We start from the raw sequence: 22,029 nt of genomic DNA on the forward strand, positions 1-22,029 counted from the left end.
GTAGGAAAAGTCACGTAATTCTCCCAGTTTGTTCTTGTGGTTTTTTTTCACTTTTTGTTCCCGTCTGTGCCTGAGCCCTTGGCGGGGGCATTTCTTGTCACCCCGTCGGTACGGCCCTGACCAAACCTGAGGAACAAGAAGGGGTGCATTACAAATGGTGAGATCCTGAAATACAACTAGTGCATTGCAAATAAGGAGATACGTACGCTGCCTGGTCAGTCTTTAGGTAAAGATTTATTTATTTATTTATTGTTCCGTGGGACTACATTAAGGAGGAGTCTCCATGGTCATGGAAAGAGTCAGTACATGAAATTGTAACACGATTGTAGAAACAGATAAAATGAAATATAAGAAACATATTCAGTTATAGATTGTACAAACAGATAAAATGAAATATAAGAAACATATTCAGGCGACAAGTCGTTAATTTAAATAAAGAAAATAAAAAATGTAACACTGGAATTTGCTTAATTTTTTAGCTCTTCCAGGAGCTCCTCGACAGAATAGAAGGAGTGAGCCATGAGGAAACTCTTTAGTTTAGACTTAAAAGTGTTTGGGCTACTGCTAAGATTTTTGAGTTCTTGTGGTAGCTTATTGAAAATGGATGCAGCAGAATACTGCACTCTTTTCTGCACAAGAGTCAAGGAAGTGCATTCCACATGCAGATTTGATTTCTGCCTAGTAATAACTGAGTGAAAGCTCCTAACTCTTGGGAATAGGCTAATATTGCTAACAACAAACGACATTAAAGAAAATATATACTGTGAGGGCAACGTCAAAATTCCGAGACTATTGAATAGGGGTCGACAAGAGCTTTTCGAACTTACACCACACATAGCTCGAACAGCCCGTTTTTGGGCCAAAAATACCGTTTTTGAATCAGAAGAATTACCCCAAAAAATAATACCATATGACATGAGAGTATGAAAATATGCGAAGTAGACTAATTTTCGTGTTGATATGTCCCTTATTTCAGATACTGTTCTAATGGTAAATAAAGCGGCATTTAGTTTCAGAACAAGATCCTGAACATGGGCTTTTCACAACAGCTTGCTATCTATCCGAGCGCCTAGGAACTTGAACTGTTCCGTCTCGCTTATAATATGCCCATTCTGTCTGATTAAAATATCAGTTCTTGTTGAATTGTGACTTAGAAACTGTAAAAACTGAATCTTACTGTGATTTAGCATCAAATTATTTTCCACAATCCATGAACTTATTTCATGAACTACATTATTTGATAATGTTTCAATATTACACACAAGATATAAATAAGAAACAGCAGTGGCCCCAGCACTGACCCTTGGGGAACGCCCCACTTAACAGTGCCCCATTGGGACTGAACATCACTACCACTCTCAATATTGCGGAGAATTACCTTCTGCTTTCTGTTCTTAAAGTAAGAGGCGAACCAATTGTAAGCTACTCCCCTTACTCCATAATGGTCCAGCTTCTGCAGTAATATTTTGTGGTCAACACAGTCAAAAGCCCTCGTTAATTCAAAGAAAACACCTAACGTTCGCAACCTTTTATTTAATCCGTCCAAAACCTCACAGAGAAAAGAGAGTATAGCATTTTCAGTTGTTAAGCCATTTCTAAAACCAAACTGTACATTTGACAGCAAATTATGTGAATTTAAATGCTCCAGTAACCTTGTATATACATCCTTCTCGATAACTTTAGCAAACACCGATGGCATAGAAATAGGTCTATAATTGTCAATATTATCCCCGTCTCCCTTTTTATAAAGTGGCTTCACTACCGAGTTCTTTAATCGGTCAGGAAACCGACCACTCCTAAAGGAAAAGTTACAGATATGGCTAAGTACTGGGCGAACATACATGGAACAATACTTCAGTATTCTACTAGACACCCCGTCATATCCATGAGAGTTCTTGGTCTTTAGTGATTTAATTATTAACTCAATCTCCCTCTTGTCAGTATCATGGAGGAGCATTTCAGGCAACAGTCTCGGAACACTTTTTTCTACGATTCCCTGTTGGGACTAGGTTTCTTTTTATTTCACCTGCTATATTCAGAAAGTGATTATTAAATACTGTACATATATGCGACTTATCAGTAACACGGACATTCCCACTACGCACTGATTCTATATCCTCTACCTGTCTCTGCAGACCAGCCACTTCCTTTACGACTGACCATATGACTGCAGACTATGTTCAGATGGTTCAAATGGGTCTAAGCACTATGGGGCTTAACATCTGAGGTCATCAGTCCCTTAGACTTAGAACTACTTAAACCTAACTAACCTAAGAACATCACACACATCCACGCCCGAGGCAGGATTCCAACCTGCGACCGTAGCAGCCGCGAGCTTGCGGACTGAAGCACCTAGAACCGCTCGACCACAGCGGCCGGCGCAGAGTGTGTTTACAATTGAAGGCTAAAGTCGAACAACCCTAGTGGGATAGCTTTTTACCCAGTTTGAGAATAAGTAAATAAATTTTCGTGTGCGAGCAAACAAATAAACACTGTAAAGAAGCAGGTGGGTTACATCGCGCCAAGGTGACACTCAGGATACATTAGACATTGACCATGCTTTTAGAAACTGTTCCTACGGATAAGGGGAACAGATCGGTGATACCAGCAATAAATGTATCAATTTGAGATAAAAAGGCAAGTTCGAAAATGATGGTTAAGATAAGCGTATGGGTTACCGATTTTTCTCAACTTTCACACGGGCTGAAGGACGTACTTCGATATGACAAATGCTGGTATAATGCAACAGCCCTGTCAGGTGTTTAAAGAAATCACATTTCAAAGCTTTTTTGTCTGAGGAATACAATCGGAGTGCCCCAAGTCATCGAGCAACAGCGTTAGCATAACCAGCTATGATGATAATATCGCAAGGCTGTCCATACTACGTTTGAAACACGTCATTCTTTTACCTAACATTTCAACGAACACACTGCGTTGTGTTCTTAAGAAATGGAAAGATAGCAATAATGATAATCATTGTGGCGCATTCGTGGAGAGGATTATCGTTGTATAATAAGGAACTGTGATGGAATGAACTTCTATTTGTCGATACATTCATGTTCGTATCTCAGTGAAGTCATACCTGACTATACCTGCTTTGCATAATGCAGACAGTACTGTCCCTTCTGTCCAGATGGTCCTCATTACCCGTCCCCAAGGCAACATTTCCGATTATAAGTGCTTTCAGTCTTCCTCTTGATGGGACATGCACAACTGTTGATATTCATCATCAACCAAAAGATCGTCTGCAAATGAAAAATTTTTTATTTCCTGAAATAACAGAAACATCTGTTATTAAAGTTTTATAGACCCAAATCGAATCAAACTGTACCGGATCTCTCGTTCTGTGTTAACAATATTCATCTTTCACCACTTGTTCTTTTTCTGTATTAAAAGACTTGTTCCTTGCTGGTTTTCTTCGATCTCTAAAAACTCGTTTACCTGTTTGCAATTCTTTTCCTTCATTTCGTAGCGCATTTGTTATCTAATGCAATAAAATTTCTATCATCTATTTCAATTTGAATGGTTGTTCTTGTCATTTTTAATTTGATTATTATCATAATTTTTTTTCTTGTTGCTATTATTTTAAGGTCAAACTTTTGTCGATGACATCAAGGAAATAAATAATTTACACTCAAATTTAATGGTTTGCACCGATAAGGTGGGAGCTACTGCTGACATTCATAAACATAGTTTGTTCTTTCAGAGCAATGTTATTAGTGCACCGATTTTCATCAAGATCATAGAAGACATGGTCCCATGCTCTGACCGGATGGAGAATAGTAATCGAGTACAGCTTTTGATCAGGTCAGTGATCAATGACAAAGCGCGCCACGACACAAGAAACTCGATCTATTTTGACCTTTTATTAGAGAAGGCTTGTGAAAAAATCGTTTACAGAAATATTCCTGCCTAAACGAAAAGCATTTCAAATATCTCACAGTGTATGGAATGTGGATAGTGCCTAGATTCATGAACTCGATGTAATAATATGAGGCTTTGCATATTTGTTTCAGAAATTTGTAAAACAGGTGAGTACAATAAATCACTAAGATGAATGGCCTACATCCTTTACTTTCCGTAATTTGGCAGGTGGTTATCGTCTGTTCACCAAGATATCAAAAGGAACACGGTATATTCTATCACGTCAGTAGTAAGACCAAGTGGTCTGTTGCCAAAAACGTTACATTACATAGTTGTAGCTCACAGACACATCATTTTTCCATCATTTAATGATATTCATTGGATAGAAACTAATATATCGATCATTCGTTTCTTTCAGGTGTCACCAACGCTTCAGATGACGAGGTAGGTGCCGCACCATATTACCAGTGTGTGTGTGTGTGTGTGTGTGTGTGTGTGTGTGGACGCGGGCGCGAGCGCTGGTGTATGTGTGAACTTGGAATTTCTAATGTAGCCACCACACAAAAATTTGCTCTTCCTTACAGAATTGTGAGATATTTTCGTGTTCGTTCCTCAACCCAAAAATAGTAAAGCTATTTGCGCACTTCTCTCTATCAGTACATAGATATTGGTACATTATTTATTTTGACATGTCCAAGACTACTGTTGTTTCTTACATTACGATGTGTTACCACCATTTTTCATTTGTTAATGGTACATGACATATGATGTCCAATGTATGAGCGTAGTCGGAAAACAGAAAGAGTACATTTGGTTTCAAGATCACCTTAAAGCGAAATTTGACTATCTATATTTGAAAGGAATTGCCAAATGATTCAATGATAACGATAACTACGTGCAGTAAACTATATAATGTCTCAGTAGTATTTGCCCTTTCGTTCTGAGTGGAGTGATATCTTTTGGCGAAATTTACAATGTATTGTCGCAAAGACGGTATCTAGATCCTATTTTAAACGGTAGAATATTTTTTGTCATGCTGTGTCAGACCCGACACAGACGACAGTTTGAGGATCCGGAAGATCATGTCGAAGTTTTAGCGACGGTTCCTAGAAAAGGGTAATGTTTGTAGTAGACCAAAGTTTCACGAACATCTAGCTTTCAATGACCTCGGTTGAGAGTCCACACGTTCTTTCAGGTACGTCTAATTCAGCTGAAGCCACTCATGGAGCTACCAAATGAAGGAAATGTTGAGCTGTTAAGATCGGGTCATTTAGCAACACACTTAAGGTGAAACATGGCACCTGAGTTTCGCGAAATTAAGTAAGTAAGCGTGTAGTCCTGTGCAGTTGTTGTCATTCTGGAAGAAGAAGTACCCACAGCTTACTTGTCATGAAGATGTAAATGGAAGGAGAACACTTGGTCACCGAAAAAAATTCTGTTGTTCATGTTGACGGTAATCTGCCTATTCCAGTGCGCAGACAGCATTAACATAACTGCTCAGTCGAAATTACACAAGCTAGACACAGTTCCACAAAAACACTTCCACAAGAACTCGAACACTCGTAAAAGCAATCACTGTGGAAGAACCAGGACGAATGACAAATCGACACACACAGAGAACCTGAAGCGGTTGGCGAACAGATATACGTCGTCCGATGAGACGGACGACCGAACGACCGACCAAGGTCGTCCCCACTCAAGTCATGTGCGTCAGCAACAATCGGGCCAGTCGTGGCTGTCCGGACCTCACTGCAGCTCCATCCCAACTCAACTCCATGTCCGTTCGGAACTCGGAGACACGGCTTCCCGGGCGACCCAACCATGCAGAGGTAACACTTGCCCATTGGCCACCCGACATCTCCGCACAAGGAAGGAACCGACCCACGTCGGGCAAGATGACCAATTGACGAGGCCCAGAAACGGTCAAAAGGCAAAATACACGTCGCCCGCCGTCATCGGTGGCCGAGCGGTTCTAGGCGCTTTAGTCTGGAACCGCGCGACCGCTACGGTAGCAAGTTCGAATCCTGCCTCGGGCATGGATGTGTGTGATGTCCTTAGGTTTAAGTACTTCTAAGTTCTAAGGGACTGATGACCTCGTGTGTTAAGTCCCATAGTGCTCAGAGCCATTTGAACACGTTGCCCGATGAGACGACCAACTGAACGACCAACCACCGGTCATTCCCTCTCCAGTCTCCTTCCGGCGGACAGTGCATGTGTATTTCAAGCGGTCGGCGAGTACTGGCTGTGCGGACCTCACTGGCGCTGCATCCTGACTGAACCCCCGTCACACGACGAGCCGAAAGCACTAGCGGTCGCTTCAAAGATAATACGACAGTGCTCTTATCGATACGCGCTACTGCTGCCACTCACGGGCAGGCAAGCCAGCAACTTTGTGACGCCAGTAAATCGAATAAGAAACGAGGCGACAGTTCCGTAAAGAGAAGCTGTCAAGCACGAAACGGCATGAACATGAGCTACGCACGGCCAAAGATCTCGTCACGATACCTGACTCCAGTTAAACATTACCGATTCGCCCATACAACTTCATGAAGAGATGTCTGAATGGTCCATGTAACCTTGTCCACCATTAGTGATCCTTCACGATATCGGTCTCTTTCCACAATGCTTGGGTGTCAAAATCATGTTCCACATTCTCTCCAGATGCGAATGCTTCGAGAATCACTCTCCAGACGAAATCTGGACTCATCTGTGAAAAGAAAATTGGCCCACTGTTCGACTGTCCAGGGTGCAGGTGGTATGCTAACAACTCTAATCTAGATGTTCACAAGAAAGATCATTCTCCCAAAGCCTTCTGTACAATTCGGTGGATGCTGCAAGGTCAGATGTCAGTTGGTGTGCAGCACTATGGCGGTACCGTCATGCCCTTACAACCAAATCGCAGTCCTCTCTTCCTGATGTCACACATGGTCGGCCCTGCCCTGGTCTTCAGGGCACTGCTTCGGACTCTATAAATTATCGCCACATCTGAGAAACAACAGAACGATTCACATTAAGCCAACAGGTCACATCAGTATGTTACTGTCCAGCTTCGATACTTCTTATGGCTCTCCATCGCAGAGAGTCTGGTGAGTGTCTTCTTTGTACTATGTCGCCCCGTCTATGACTGTACAGACAGCAACTGTGGTTATGGGACAAGCCACTACCTCGTTTGATAGATACCCCAACGCCATTATTGGCGTGCTTCACCGTTGACTGGACTGCCACCTTTCGTGCAGAACACTATTGTACGGACATGTATTGACACTTTCTTTGATTATACCACGAACTGGACATAAGACCGGCAAATAGAGGTTTATTGCTTTAATTTTGGACACATTCTATTTGTGGGTGGACAATTGCGTCTAGAAAGTAATTAGCATCCAGTTCACTGATTGCTCTCTAGAATGCAGAGCTTGTATCTTGCCATACAATTGAAGTTTTGATTACAGGAACCGACAAAGTAACGTTACTAAAAACATTGAAGAGCAAAGCACAAATATTGACGGGCAAGACTTTGAGATGACGATGTTACACTGCAAATGATTAACATGGACACCATATATTACTGAGTTAATTAGTGGGATAATGAATACTTTCATCTGCACAAAACGTCTCTATTGTAAACATGATACTCTTATAAACAAATGTACTGTGAAATAATCAGTGAACATAATCTGCTAAAAAATGAAGTAGAGTAGCTACTGTGGTGATACTTTTGTTAATAATGTACCTAGTAATCATTACTTTCGTATTACTTCACAATATCGTATCACTCTGTATAGAAATTTGCTTTGTATTATTATTATTAAAACGTCACACTTTATGTTGGAACAAGCCTACAATGATATGATTACACTTTCATTAAACGAAGAAAAACTGTATCCTGCACTTTAACGAACTGAAACTTACTATTAATCATGTAGACTGAAATGCAACACAGTAATTTTCTGTTATAGGTACAAAAAATTACACAGTACCTTTTGGTGTCTTCCTCTGCAACACTGCTTCCAATTTGTAGTAATACTTATATCAACAATCTTGTAAAATTCTTTGGTAACGCTACGGTGTTTTACACAGTGATGTCAGTTACAGAAATTTAGAACATGTTATACTTATCACCAGCTCACATACCTTTACACCTAGAGAGATGAGGTCACGACTTTTACAATGTGGTGTCCTAGAATGAAAATTATTCTATACTGATACATTGAACTATACCAATAAAAAATATATTTTAGTCTTTTCACAGGTGGTGAGCACTGCTTATAGCCTCTAACGAGAATTACTACAGTACGATGAATTTGCAGTTTTCAACTGTGGCTTAGATGTCGTAGGACATTTTGCTGTCGTACTTGGCTAGCCCAGTAGATATTGCTGCAATGTAATGCATTCTATGAGCCAGCGTACAATGACTTCATACTCACCCACAAAAATATATGGTCACCTCTTCTTTCTTGGATAAAATTCACTGAAAACACTACAGAATTAATGGTAGCTACTTTATGTGGTGGCTTACTTTACAAATCTATTCTACAAAAACCCCCTTTGCCCACATCCATACTTTTTCGAAATGTTTCCACACTAAATCCCACTACATTACCCGTTAAACAATTATTTTCATATTATCCTTAAACCACACTCACGCATCATTGATACTGCTAAAACACATTTATAACATTTTGCCTACACAAAAAGACATAATAACACTTTATTACAATACTAGAACAGTTTATGAAAAACATTCTATTACTTTCATGTACTCTAGTGGGCACAATTGAAACTAAATCAGTCCCCTATCCAATATTGTCCTCTATCGGCTGATACATAAACTACGTGCGCGTCCAATTTCGCGTCACCATCTGTCACTATCCAACTCTGAGACACATTTCCCACTTAACCTCCTCCAAGGCAGGATCGGTATACGGCGCAACGCCTCAAGTGACACATCATGCAAAAGTTGCATTGGTCCTTAACTTTTGCCCACCAATGTGTGCTCTCTTTGTGGGAACGACAGATCACGTCCAGTGCTATGGCGTGCAGAAACCCATCAGGCAATCGAGTTTCGCAATTTCCTGATCACTAACACTGCCTTTGGATAGCCTTGGGAGTCTTACGACATTGATCTTTAAACATGGGCGAAATGTGTACAGGCGCTCCACGAGTCCAACCAACCACAGAGTCTCTTACAAAGAAAGCGCAGTCAGAGACCCAATACAAAGCGCTACACAGTGCTGCCAACACAGAAGCAGCTCGCTTACACTGTGTTCATGGCTCATCCTACTGGCCCTTTCCACAGGTCATCAGACTCAGAGTTTTAGAGGGTATCAGGCGGGGCCCACTCGCAACAAAATTGTCCCGTCGCACTAGTCGTCTAGTCCGCCATTTTTCGCAAACGCTCGGCTCAGTGCAGGGCCCACGCGAAATCAATAAGTCTATGAAGGGGTACCCACTAAATGTGTTCATTTTGTCGCGTGCTACCGAGAGCTTGCATGCATTTAAACGCGCAGTTAAGAATTATTAAAGTCTTCTGAAACAGATACTCGCTTCCCGCCGGAGACGGCTGCTGGCACTCTTTAAGACCTGCTCTGTCACGTGCTGTGACGTGAGCGCCGTGGCCTCTCTCTCTCGTTGACCTCGACTGCAGAAACGTGACGTCACTAGCATGTTGTGTTTACATTTTCGAGAGGATGATGTACCGTGGTACCATGAGGCATGCTTTAAGAGAAACGCATAGAGAAGTTCTCTGGTGTCTCAGAGATATAAAATCTCAGTGCCAGTCCCCACGCAAGAAAGCTTCATGCCATGGAGCAGATCTGGATCTACGTACGCAATCATTAGAAAATGGATTGAGAATGATGCACTTTCGTTAACAATACGAATCTGCATTCACCAGCAAAAGGTACCATGGACAGCTCTTTTAAGAAACCATTTGTAGTTGTAAAGATTAGTATTTCACACACTAGTTCAGTTGTTGTGACTTATCACTCTGCGATGATACGCAGATACAGTGTGATCAAGCTAACACTACGTTTAATTTTTGTCGTCACGCGTTGACAAAGTAGTGTCTCACTAACGAGACATGAAATTCTCTTCCAGCTTTATTGTTTCTCGCCACTAGGTGGGACTCGATTTGAGTTGAACAGATGAAGTAAAAGTTTTCTGCACACTTTCTTCTACGAGGGACAACTGCACCCATAAGTAGGTGTTTCGAATAGTAATCACTTGGCTATTCTCATAAATAGTTTAAGTCTATTAAATTACAAAAGGCGTTTGCTACAATTGTGATCCAATTGCAGTTACAATCAAGAGTGAGAAATAGAGCAAATTACTTACATGGTGAATCATGATGTTAAAGTTACAACACGGGCGAAACCGAACATTCGCTGTATATGAATAAATGACGTAGCGGATCGTCAGGTAGGCGGAAAGTATGGGCCATGGGTCCATGAGCGTGCCCAATTTTTTTTTAAACCCATAAGAACCATCAAGAAATATCCTCTCAAATTAATGTGATAAAAAACTAAAAATGGGTTAAACACCAAGTCAAAAATTGAAAACACCTGTCATGAATCCAAACGGACGGCAGTAGGCCGCACATAACCGGTCAAGCTTTAGATACAGGAGCACAATCAATGGAGAGCGCCTATAAATCAATGAAAATGTTTAATGTTTTTCTAATTGTTCGCTCTGCGGGAATCGTGGTCAAAATAAAAATACTGCCAGCGACTTGCAGCAAATGCACGAAGTCCATATGACAGTGAAATCGCATAAATCACAGACTGCTTAACCCGAACAAGGCTGTATTTTGCTTTGATGCCTACTTCACACATGGTTTTCTTTGTGCAGGTCCAGGTGTGCAGAGGACACTGTCGCTCAGTCGCCACGGCGCTGATATCGGATCTCTCCGACAACTCAACAGGTAACAATATTCTGCAAGCGTCTGTACTTGCAAATAAGATAGAAAAGCCGATTTAAGCATGCATTCGGTATTGTCACTCTGCGATGTTAACAATATTCGTATCAGAGTCAGTGGTATTTCTATGTAATACACGTTAGATAAAAAGTATCTGGTTTTGGAATTCATGTTTTCTATCACATTTGTTAAGGAAAGTACTTACTCTGAACTAACAGTGATAACTAACTGCTGAAAGAGAATTTCCTTAAAGTGACCAAAAAAACGCACAAGTAACTAAAGTAATATATTTATTAGTTTGGATTCCATGCAAATGCTGTACAGCATTATACGGCTTTTAAGATTCGATTTACACGTTGGTTGCCGCACGCATATTGAAAGCCATAGCAAGCCATGCCACGGCATCAGGCCAGAGACGTAAATTGTGTGGCTGCCGGTGGCGTTATTGCAGTCAACGAGTTAAGCTGAAAAAGTATGAAATAATATTGCTGATAAGTATAGAAGAAACAGATATATCAAGAGTTTCAATTAAAGTTTGCATTTTAATTTTTATTGCACCATACAGTTCACTTCCCTACAAATGACTTGTCTGCTGAGTGAAATTTCCATTCTGGAGCGAAGTGTGCGCTGATGTAACACTTCTTGCCAGGTTAAAACTTTGTGCCAGACCGAGAATCGAGTACGGCACCTTTGCGTATCACGGGCAAGTGCTCTACCGACGAAGCTACCCAAGCACGATTTGCGACACCTCACAGCTTCACTTCCGCGAGTACCTCGTCTCCTCGCTTCCAAACTCACAGAAGCTCTCCTGCGAAATATGCAATACTAGCACTTTTGGAAGAAAGGATATCACGGAGACCTGGGGAATGTATCCAGAATAAAATTTTCACTCTCAATCTGAGTGTGCGCTGATGAACTTCTGTGAAGATTGGAAGGTAGAAGATGAAGTACTGGCGGAAATAAAGCCGCGAGGAAGAGTCGTGAGTTGTGCTTGGGTAGCTCAGTCGCTGGCACTGCAGCTCACCGTCCTGGGTCAGAGGATTGGCTGCCCTCTGTAATAAAAACAAACTAAATAAAGGATTCAACGAAGAACTTAAATGGGTGTTAAGTGAAGTCTTCCCAGACCAAAAGCAACGAACAATCATGTACAAACTGAAAAAAGAAAAAAAAAAAACGTCGGTAGAGCACTTGCCCACAAAATGCAAACGGTCAGACTTCCAGTTTCGGTCCGGCACTCGGTTTTAATCTGCCAGGTAGTTTCAAATGATTTAATGTTTACTCTATCGCTAGCGAATTCATATCGTGCACCGGCAAGAACAGTGATACAACTAAAAAATGTAATAATTGAGTAAATTCGAGTTAAAGAATTCTATGAAACTTACATTGAAATAGTTTAAGCTCACTTTAAATTTCAAGTAAATATTTTCGTTCTGTTCTCGTCAAATGTGAGGTGATATCATGTAATTATTAATGAAATCATTCAATTGTGTCACTTTTGTTGCTTTTCTATTAACTTTTTCGTTTTTCTTAGTTCCCTTCATATAATAGTTTTGCCGTTTTTGCAACCAAAATAATATTTCTTTTTACTTATTGTAATATTATACGACATTAGAACCTCCATCGGATAAAATTAGTATTTAAGTTAAACTAAGAAATGAAAAATAGTTTAAATTATTTTAATATAAGAATACAAAAGTCAAATTAGAATTCATGAAAATTAATACGACTTGGCCAGGAACATCAGTTAGGCACAATTAAGGGAACACAATATATGAAAGCATAGAATCACAAATAACCTACAATGTTGAAATACTTTTCTCCGAGAAAAGGCATTCAGTATGAACTTCCTTTGCAGCAAAAATTTCCATTTTTTTCTTGTACACTGCAACGCACGAAATTTCGTAACATTTATAACAGCTTTAATCGTCAAAACATTGTGTGTTCCTTCACATATGCACGACAGTCTAAAGAACACTGTAATGTAAGGCATAGGTATGTATGAATACAGACAGTGTAATACTCAATTACATTAAAAATTACTTTCAACTTACCTCATACATGAAACATGTAACAGTTCAGCTCTTCTGGCAGTAGCAATGCTGAAACGACACCGGTTTTGTCGTGGCGATTCATGAAGTAGCCTACAACGAGGCTGACAATTTTCCTGAGGCGGAGTAGAGATGTGAGGTTTTTCGAACACGTTGGCGCATTTCACAAGTGTTTTTCTTCTACGTAATCTAATAAATGTCGTTGTTTTGTTGCTAGAGTGCGAAATGACAAAATTACGAATGCAGAATAAGGAAATTGGTAGCACTCCTTTAAGAGAGCATAACCAATACTAAAAGACACAAAATTAAAACACAGCAATTAGTGTTCAGATGAGGAAAGATAAAAAGAGAAAATCTAACGACCAGACACCATCGAGATTGTGAGAATTGGAAAACTTGAGAGATGAAGACATTTCGCGTCACTCGTCTGAAATGACCTGAAGAAACCAATGAAACATTAAAAAAAAAAAAACCAATGTGCACAGACAAGTATCCATACCCTCCTCCTCTGTTTCGTGAGTCGAGTTCGTTAACCGAGATGTAATGTTGAATGGCTCAAGTATTAAAGGTGTTATTTTGTGATAAATTAGTACTGATCATATTAAGCCGTCATTTATCTACGTAGATATTCGTCCCTAAATCTTAGACATAATAAATTCCATATAAAGTTAATTAACTACACTGAAATTAAATGAATGAATTGTTGAGAATGAAAATAAAAATGTAGTGGCATGATTTGAGTGCAGGGCCTTCTGGTATTTGCAATGTAATACATGTGAAGTGTAAATTAAAAATTCGAGGCTAGACCATAACATGAAACCGGATTTTTCGCGTAAGGCGAGGTTCACCTCAAATTACTTTTCACCCGTTATACACAGTTGCAATTTTCTCTCACTTAGACCAGCATTTCTTACTGTTTTTGGCGTGTGGAGCCATTTTTAATGTCCACTTTTATCGCAAACTCCTTGTTTCTTAATGTATTATGTTACAATACAACACTTAGTAAGGCGTTTATTTGGAAAAATAAAAGTTTTTCAAATAACATTAATTTACGTAAAAAGTAATACCAAAAGTAATCCTAAAGCGCTTAAAATAATTGAAAATCGAAATATTTATAGTCTTTGTGGAATTTTAATGACTAATTCCGCGTCAGACGTGTTGTGATACTTATTTTTTTCAAAAGAAATGAGAATCCTGTTTCACACATATACGTATTTGCAAGTGATAGAAGGATGTAGGTTGTAGTAGTTACTCGGAGGTGAAGAAGCTTGCACAGGACAGAGCGGCCTGTAGAGCTGCATTAAACCAGTCTTTGTTCTGAAGACCACAACAACGCAATAGTACTACGACCTTTTGCGACAGCAGAAGATACTCAGCTGTACCAGAATTCTGCTAACGGCCTCAGTCCACCAAGGGACTGGGACACGACATGGTAAAGAGGAAGTGCGAGAAATGGAATGTTCTGCAACAGTAAGGATAACGTTGGTGAGATAGTCCACCTGGTCATCACAACTGAGGAAATCCTATCCTGAAAAGGTCACCAGGGAGCTGTAAAGCTGCCAGTCAGCTTTAGTAAGCCGCCATTTGGGCGTGCATGTGGATGGGGTAGGAGTCAGCAGATGGAGAGCACACAGGAAATGGTCGCTTGAGTAGATGTCAGAAAGAACGGAGCACTCAAGACGATGGGCAAGCTGGGCAGTGAAAAAGGATAGGTGCAAATGGGAATAGGTATGCGAGGAGTCAGAAAGGAAAGTGGGTGCTCCAGTGTTAAGGCAGAAGAGGCTGAGTTGGTTAAGAAGGTCAGCCAAGAGGGCACATCTCTGACAGGTCCTAGGAGAGCCCCAAAGGGGATGATATACGTTAAAGTCACCGAGTAGCAAAAATGGAGGAGGAAGCTACCCAATAAGCTCAAGGAAGTCTGCCCTGAAGACATCAAAGGAAAGAGGTACATAAATGATACCGAGGGAGAAAGTCAGGCGGGGAAGGAAAAGGTGAACGATGACAGCTTGAAGACGGGTAGTCAGGGAGATGGGTTGACCACGAACGTCATCCCATATGAACAGCATAACGCCCCCTTGAGATGGGATGCCGACCTCAGCGGGAAGATCAAAATAAATTCGTAAGTAATGCGAAAGCTCAAAGCAATCTTGAGGGCGCAATTTCGTTTCCTGAAGGCAGAATACAAGGGGATGCTGCAATGTTAGAAGCAGCTGTATATCATCTTTGTGGGTCTGAAGTGCGCGAATGTCTCATTGAATGACACTCATGGGGAGGAAGAGATGTAGGGTTGTCAACTCTTTGGGACAGCTGGTGGAGAGTCCCTACTACAGGGCACAGAAGCAGGAGGATCCTGCTCCATGGGGTCCACAGATGTATCGGCATGTTTGTGTTGTCGGTCTGTGGAGTCCAACGCTGAAAAACTCTTGGTGGTGTGCACCAGCAAGATAGAGGCCGGCTGGGCTAAGTGACCGCGTAGCGACATCATCGAGCAGGCTCTTCGAGTTGGTGAAGGAGAAGACCGTTTGTCTTTAGCAGTCTTCTTCAAGCCTTTCTGGTTAGAGGAAGACTTGGGTGTTGTTTGGCTGGAGGGAGAGAGGAAGTCTTCTCAGGAATATTCCTTCTGTCCTTTCCTGCCTGCTGGTTGTGTAGTGGATAGCTTCACCCCTTCAGGCTAGAGTTTGACGGTTTGTTGCACAGTGGGACAGGGAGACGGCGATGCTGCCTTGACACTGGGCGACATCAGTGACTCCCTTCAGGAAGTCTCTTGTCCGTCGGGACTAGTATTTCATACTATTAAACCGAACTGTAAGAGATATTAAAATTTAAGTGAAAGTAGTTTATGGCAGTAGTGTCAAGTCTGATCTGCATGCAACGTACCATATGTGCCGTCTAGAAAGGGGAGCTGCAATGAAGTTTTAGTGCATTTTTATTATAACATGTAATATCAGATTTCGCCTCACCAACCATGGTCATCGGTACTCTGACCAACTAGCTGTCTCGAGGTTTTAAGCGCTTTGACAATGAAGTATCTACAAGAAATGCCATTGAAGAACTCTTTCAGCGTTGAGAGTCTAAGTTAATTGACAGTTATACCAACGCAATGGTGTATTGTTAAGATACGATACATGACACTGAATAGACTCATATTCATTTAACGACTATGCTATTCTCGTTGTAGATTACTCTACAAAAGTGATACTGAATGCTCGACATCATAATAATTCTACTCGTGGCTATTTCCAGATACGGAGGAGTCAGCAGAAAGCAGACATGGAAATAGCAAAGCGGTTGTCCCACATACTCCTAGCAACAGAGACCTCCTGCTGGGTTTGGATGTCCACACTTTCTGCACAGTCCTTTGCAAGCGAATGGATGAAGACGAGGTAAGCTGCTTCACAGTAATCAAAGACTGACATGTGCAACTGATAGCTTGATTAGTATCTATGATCCAACGGTTGTGTGGATCCAATAAAGATTTATTTTTTCTTATTGTTTTCTGTACCTGTCCTCGCTCCCATCGAGTCACTTTACTTTCTCTATTGTTAACAGACCGTAGTCGTATTCGGGTTGAGTAAAATTCAAGTACAAGCTTCTGTGGCGTCGATAACACAATTTTGGATTGATACTGGTATAATCTACGATCAGTGCTACGGCAAATTCCCTCCATAACCATCGATATAAGCTGTAGCTTCCTCAATTGTGAGCTCCACGTCGATAGGGCTTCCAGTGACCTACTTTCCCTCGCAAATTAGGCATTTGGGAAAACTCAAAACAATATTCTTGCAGAAACGTTGAACAAAAGGTATACGTTCATATACTTCTCACACAACTGAATGACCTGCAGTCTCGTGTTTGATCGATGTCACACAGAAGTTAGCTGCATTTACGTGCGTCTAGGAACTGTGGAACAGTTACTGTCAGCTGCAAGCTGCTCTTATTTGAGCACAAAAAAGGCGAGCTTCAGCTTGCCTTCAACAATTACCAAATCATTTGAGTGGACGCCGCGCAACAACTGCTACAACAAGTTTTTGTGTGCCCAGATCTTAAGATGGCCTGTGCTGGCTGACCTCGGTCACAGAAATTAAATAATACTTTGATCTAGATTGTGTTACCGAGATAATATAACAATTACTGTGGTATCTCCTCGACACAGTAAGGTTGTATACTTATATATCCATATAAGTATAGTTCTGGCAATACCGGCCATGACCTTCTTCTTCTGTGCGGACTTGGTAAGAATGTCTTCCACGAGTAATGAGTATGTTGGGGTGGAACACTACGAAAGTAGTGTGTGGACATACAGGGTGAGAATGTGGGTCTCGCGGGAGGCGTGCGCCAGATAGTCCCTGCAGGCGCAATATCCTCTGTGGTCTCGGTGGCTCAGATGGGTAGAGCGTCTACCATGTAAGCAGGAGATCCGGGGTTCGTATCCCGATCGGGGCACACATTTTCACATGTCCCCGTTATATATCAACGCCCATCAGCAGTTGAAGGTATTAATATAATTCTAATTTCAGTAAGGTTGTCGTTTAATAAATACGGTTCTGTTATGTCAAATAGCCACCCACATCATGATTTCAGGAGTTTCTGTGTATTGGTATCAAGATCTTCCAGTGACCTTTCACTAGGTCATCTATGGATACGATGACATAGATATGACCACCACAGTCAGAAACGAGACTCGTCGCTGAACAGCACAGACTGCCACTCTGTGCTCCAGACGGGTCTTGACTCTACATCACGCAACTCTATCGTCTGTGGTGAGGCATCAGCATCTAGCAAGGTGTAACCAGTGTTTCGTGGTGACACACCGCCTGTAACCTCTGCCCGATTATTTTATGTTGTCATCCATCTGTTCGTCAGAGACAGTCGAACAATGGTACTACGTTCTCGTGGTGAAATTCTTCTGGGAGACTCTTGCCTAACATCGCCGCGTTGTTGTCCTAAGTCTGTTTCTCCACCACTCGTTCTGCAGTCATTGCACTGCGTCCAACTGACTGTGCGTTCTGTCGAAATGATTCTCTCGTGCCCCAACCTTTCTCAAAATCCGAAAGACGGCGATTGGCTGTGCGTGCACATCCTCTGGGTATGGCGGCTTCCATCTGAAAAATTCCAGTAACACTAGACACTCCCAGTAGCCATCATGCAATTACTCCATTCTTCATGTGTGGGAACGGCTTTTTCATACAGGCTGGTCGAAAACAGTCTGAAAAGTTATTAAGGGTGTTGCAGGGTAGGATGTGCTGAGAAATAACTGTAAAGAAAAAAAATTCGATACAATGAGCCGTTTCCGATATGAACAGTATTGAAGTTGGCCAATCAAGCCAATCACGCAGTTGCGCACGCAAATTCAAGTGGCCCGTCGGAGACAGTATCGCCAAATGTGTTCTTCGTTTGGTTTACTAAAAAGGACCAAAAGAGTGATTCAAAAATTTGGCATGAGATACCATTGAGGATCGAACCTGAGCCAGTGACGGAAACGCCTCGTGCACTATCATCTGCGATATAAGAACGACTGACACTAATTGTATCTAGCGAGTTGCCTCAATATGTGAGCACTACGGCTTGATTGGGTAGCTTCAACGCTAATTAACTCAGAAACGATCCAGCGAATTAAATTTTTCCTTATCAATTATCCCCTAGCACAACTGACAAGAAATATCCTCACAGGGTTTTCAGACTGTTTGTGACCACCTTGTATACTGAACAAACCCGCATTACAAAATTTAATCAACATATGGCAAAGGCATAGACGTTTCCAAGGTGGCAGGCAATTTGGGGGGGGGGGGGGGGGTTCCCCGGACCCCTCCCGCCAGTTGGTACTTGGAATACAGAGGTTTTGTTCATTACAGAATTCTCTTACACTTTTAGGAGTGAGTGGCTAATCATCAATTCCCCAGGAATAAGTTTTTTGTATTACCTATAAAATTAATTCTTGTGGCATGATACATCTGGAAACAGACAGTTTATAGCAAAAATAACTGTTTTAGTCTCTTACCCCCCGTCGATAAATTTCTGTAGACGCCCATGTCTATAGTCATGGAAATTCGGTTGTACCAGTTTAATAAACAATCGGTAGAGGGTCTATGGTGTACCATTTTGCATTTTTGGGGTTTGAGAATTGTTTTCTAGAAGTGCATGATAGAGAAATTGCTATATTAATTTACGAGGGACGAATACTTTGTAGTAGCTTACCAGCTAGCAGTGGCAACATTATTGCTCAGCTGTGTGGTTTAGCGTAGTAGTGGTCGCGTGGATGGCAAATTACTGTTATCAAAAAAAATGTACAGTATTCACGTTTGATGACTGTAACCAACAGACGCAGAATACACCTCATTCAAGTCCAATTTGATAGGAGGTATAAAGCAGTGAAAAATTAAGATGCTGTTGAAAAACAGGTCGACAGTCTTCTGTCTGTGGTCTCTAGCGTATTTTAGTTTGCACTGTGACGTTGTTTATTCTGGTAGGCCTATCATGGGCCGTCGATGGGGGATTTGTTTATATTGCGTTTGATAATGAAAATACTAAGGAAAAAGGAGAATTGAAAATACCAAGTAGAATTGAAAAAAAATTGATGAAAATTCTAGGGAGGACCAACTCGACTTTTGAAAAAGTAAAGGAACATGAGTTTCTATACGTTGTGAGATGATGATTGGAGAAAGAATGACAGAAATGAAGAAGCAGGTGTATGTTTGTTTTACCGACATGCAGAAGACTTTCGCTAATCACCTGGAGCATACTAATGAGATTTTTAAAAAGATGTTGGATAGACTAGAGAGGTATAAGGTTAATTAAAGAGGTATACACAAAGAAAAAAGGGACAATTTATCGAATGAGGAGATAGAAGGGATGAACATTAGAAGGGGTGTAAGGCAATATAAGGCAATAGTGCTCACAGTCACCGAAGTATTCAGAGTATTTGGAAAAGAACTGATAGCTAAAAAGCAAAGAAGAGGCAAGAGGCATTGTAATTAGAAGCGAAAGGATACAGAGTGTAAAATACGGATGATCATACGGAGATGGCGGAATCAGAAGTGTTTTTGAAATGTGGCTATGTAAAGTCTTGCTAGAAGGAACATAAATAAAAATGGGGAAGACAAAAGTGATAAAGGCTTCAGTCAACATAGTCTTGAAATAAACGATAGAACTAGTTTAATGGCACAGAACACAAGAAGAAGGCAAAAAATAAGGAGGATATCCATGTGAAAGAGAACGTTTGAAAATGTGAAGCAGTTAGTTATATTCATAAGCTAACATTCATAAGAATGCCAATGTAACTAAGAAAAAGACTTGCTAAATACTATTTCTAGAGTGTCCTGTCATATAGCAGTGAATCGTGGACACTTAAAAAGAAAGAAGTAAGATATTTAGAAAGTCTTAAGAAGAATAATGCTTAAGGCGAAACTGACTGACAGACCTAACAATGAAGACGTACTGAAGAAAATATGCCAACAAAGAAATTTATTGGAAGTTATCAGAAATATGAAAAAAATTTTGCCGGAGCATACACACTATGTGATCAAAAGTATGCGGACACCTACAAAAACAAATGTTTTTCATATTATGTTCATTGTGCTGACACCTACTGCCAGGTATTCCGTATCAGCGACCTCAGTAGTCATTAGACATCGTTAGAGAGCAGAATGGGGCACCTCGCGGAACTCAAGGACTTCGAACGAGGTCAGGTGATTGGGTGTCACTCGTGTCTGTTCGCGAGATTTCCACGCTCCTACACATGCCTAGGTCCACTGTTTCCGGTGTGATAGTGAAGAGGAAAGGCGAAGGGACACGTACAGCACAAAAGCGTACAGGCCGACCTCGTCTGTTGACTGGCAGAGACCGCCGACAGTTGAAGAGGGTCGTAACGTGTAATAGACATCTATCCAGACCATCACACAGGAATTCCAAACTGCATCAGGATACTCTGCACAGTTAGCTGGGAGGTAAGAAAGCTTTGATTTCATAGCCGAGCGGCTGCTCATGAGCCACACCACGCCGGTAAATACCAAACGACGCTTCGCATGGTGTAAGGAGCGTAAACATTGGACCATTGAACAGCGGAAAAACGTTGTGTGGAGTGACGAATTACGGTACACAACGTGGCGATCCGATGGCTGGGTGTAGGTATGGCGAATGACCGGTGAACGTCATTTGCCAGTCTTTGTAGTGCCAACAATAAAATTCGGAGGCGATGTTGTTACGGTATGGCTGTGTTTTTCATGGAGGAGCTTGCACCCCTTGTTGTTTTGCGTGACACAATCGCAGCACAAGCCTACATAGCACCTTCTTGCTTCCCACTGTTGAAGAGCAACTCGTGGATGTGAATTGCATCTTTCTGCACTATTGAGCATCTGTTCATAATGTACGGCCTACGGCGGAGTGGCTACACGGCAATAACATGCCTATAATGGGCTGGCCTGCACAGAGTCCAGACCTGAATCCTATAGAACACCTTTGGGATATTTTGGAACGCCGACTTCGTGCCAGGCTTCACGGACCGACATCGATACCTCTCCTCAGTGCAGCACTCCGTGGAGAATGCGCTGCCATTCCCTAAGAAACCTTCCAGCACCTGATTGAACGTATGCCTGCGAGAGTGGAAGCTGTCATCAAGGCAAAGGGTGGGCCAACACCATATTGAATTCCAGCGTTACCGACGGAGGGCGCCACGAACTTGCAAGTAATTTTCAGACAGATGTCCAGATTCTTTTGAAAACACAGTGTACTACGTAGGAATTATCTGCATCAAAGAACTATAGAGGGAAAAGTGGAATGGATGAGAGGAAGGGGTAAGAAGAGAATTGGAGTGATGGACGACATTAGAAGACGACGAACTTACAGACAGGTGAAAGAATATAATCAGAACAGGATTGGATGGAGCGCCTCCAGTTGAAATAAGTCGTAATTCAGATAGACTGAAGAAGAAGAGAAATTAAATTCTTCATAAATCCAGAGAGACGAGCAATACCCATACAAATCAAGAGGGAACAAAGACAGTGAAAAATTAAATGGAGAAATTTGCTAAGCTGATAAAAATTAGTTAATTCGAACAGAATTTCGAGGATACAGAGGAATGTAGACGCACCGAGATGGGACGGTTAGCAAATAACTCAGTATTTCTCTACATTTTAAACGATGCAGCGTCTAACTAGCGTGTTCTGTTTATGGTGAAATTATATTGTCATCAACCATGCTTCGACCACG

The 22,029-nt window shown here is 41.4% G+C and overlaps 1 protein-coding gene across 1 annotated transcript in view; it reads left to right on the forward strand.

Moving 5' to 3' along the window:
• LOC126267358 (uncharacterized) overlaps positions 1–22,029 on the forward strand; it is a 29,818-nt gene that overhangs the window by 5,360 nt on the left and 2,429 nt on the right. The window contains exons 2-4 of the mRNA XM_049972496.1: positions 4,283–4,308; positions 10,711–10,783; positions 16,069–16,208. Of these exons, the coding sequence (XP_049828453.1) occupies positions 4,283–4,308; positions 10,711–10,783; positions 16,069–16,208 (239 nt within the window). The remainder of the gene's footprint in view (positions 1–4,282; positions 4,309–10,710; positions 10,784–16,068; positions 16,209–22,029) is intronic.

Source organism: Schistocerca gregaria, chromosome 4 (assembly GCF_023897955.1).
Source record: "Schistocerca gregaria isolate iqSchGreg1 chromosome 4, iqSchGreg1.2, whole genome shotgun sequence".
Taxonomy (NCBI): domain Eukaryota; kingdom Metazoa; phylum Arthropoda; class Insecta; order Orthoptera; family Acrididae; genus Schistocerca; species Schistocerca gregaria.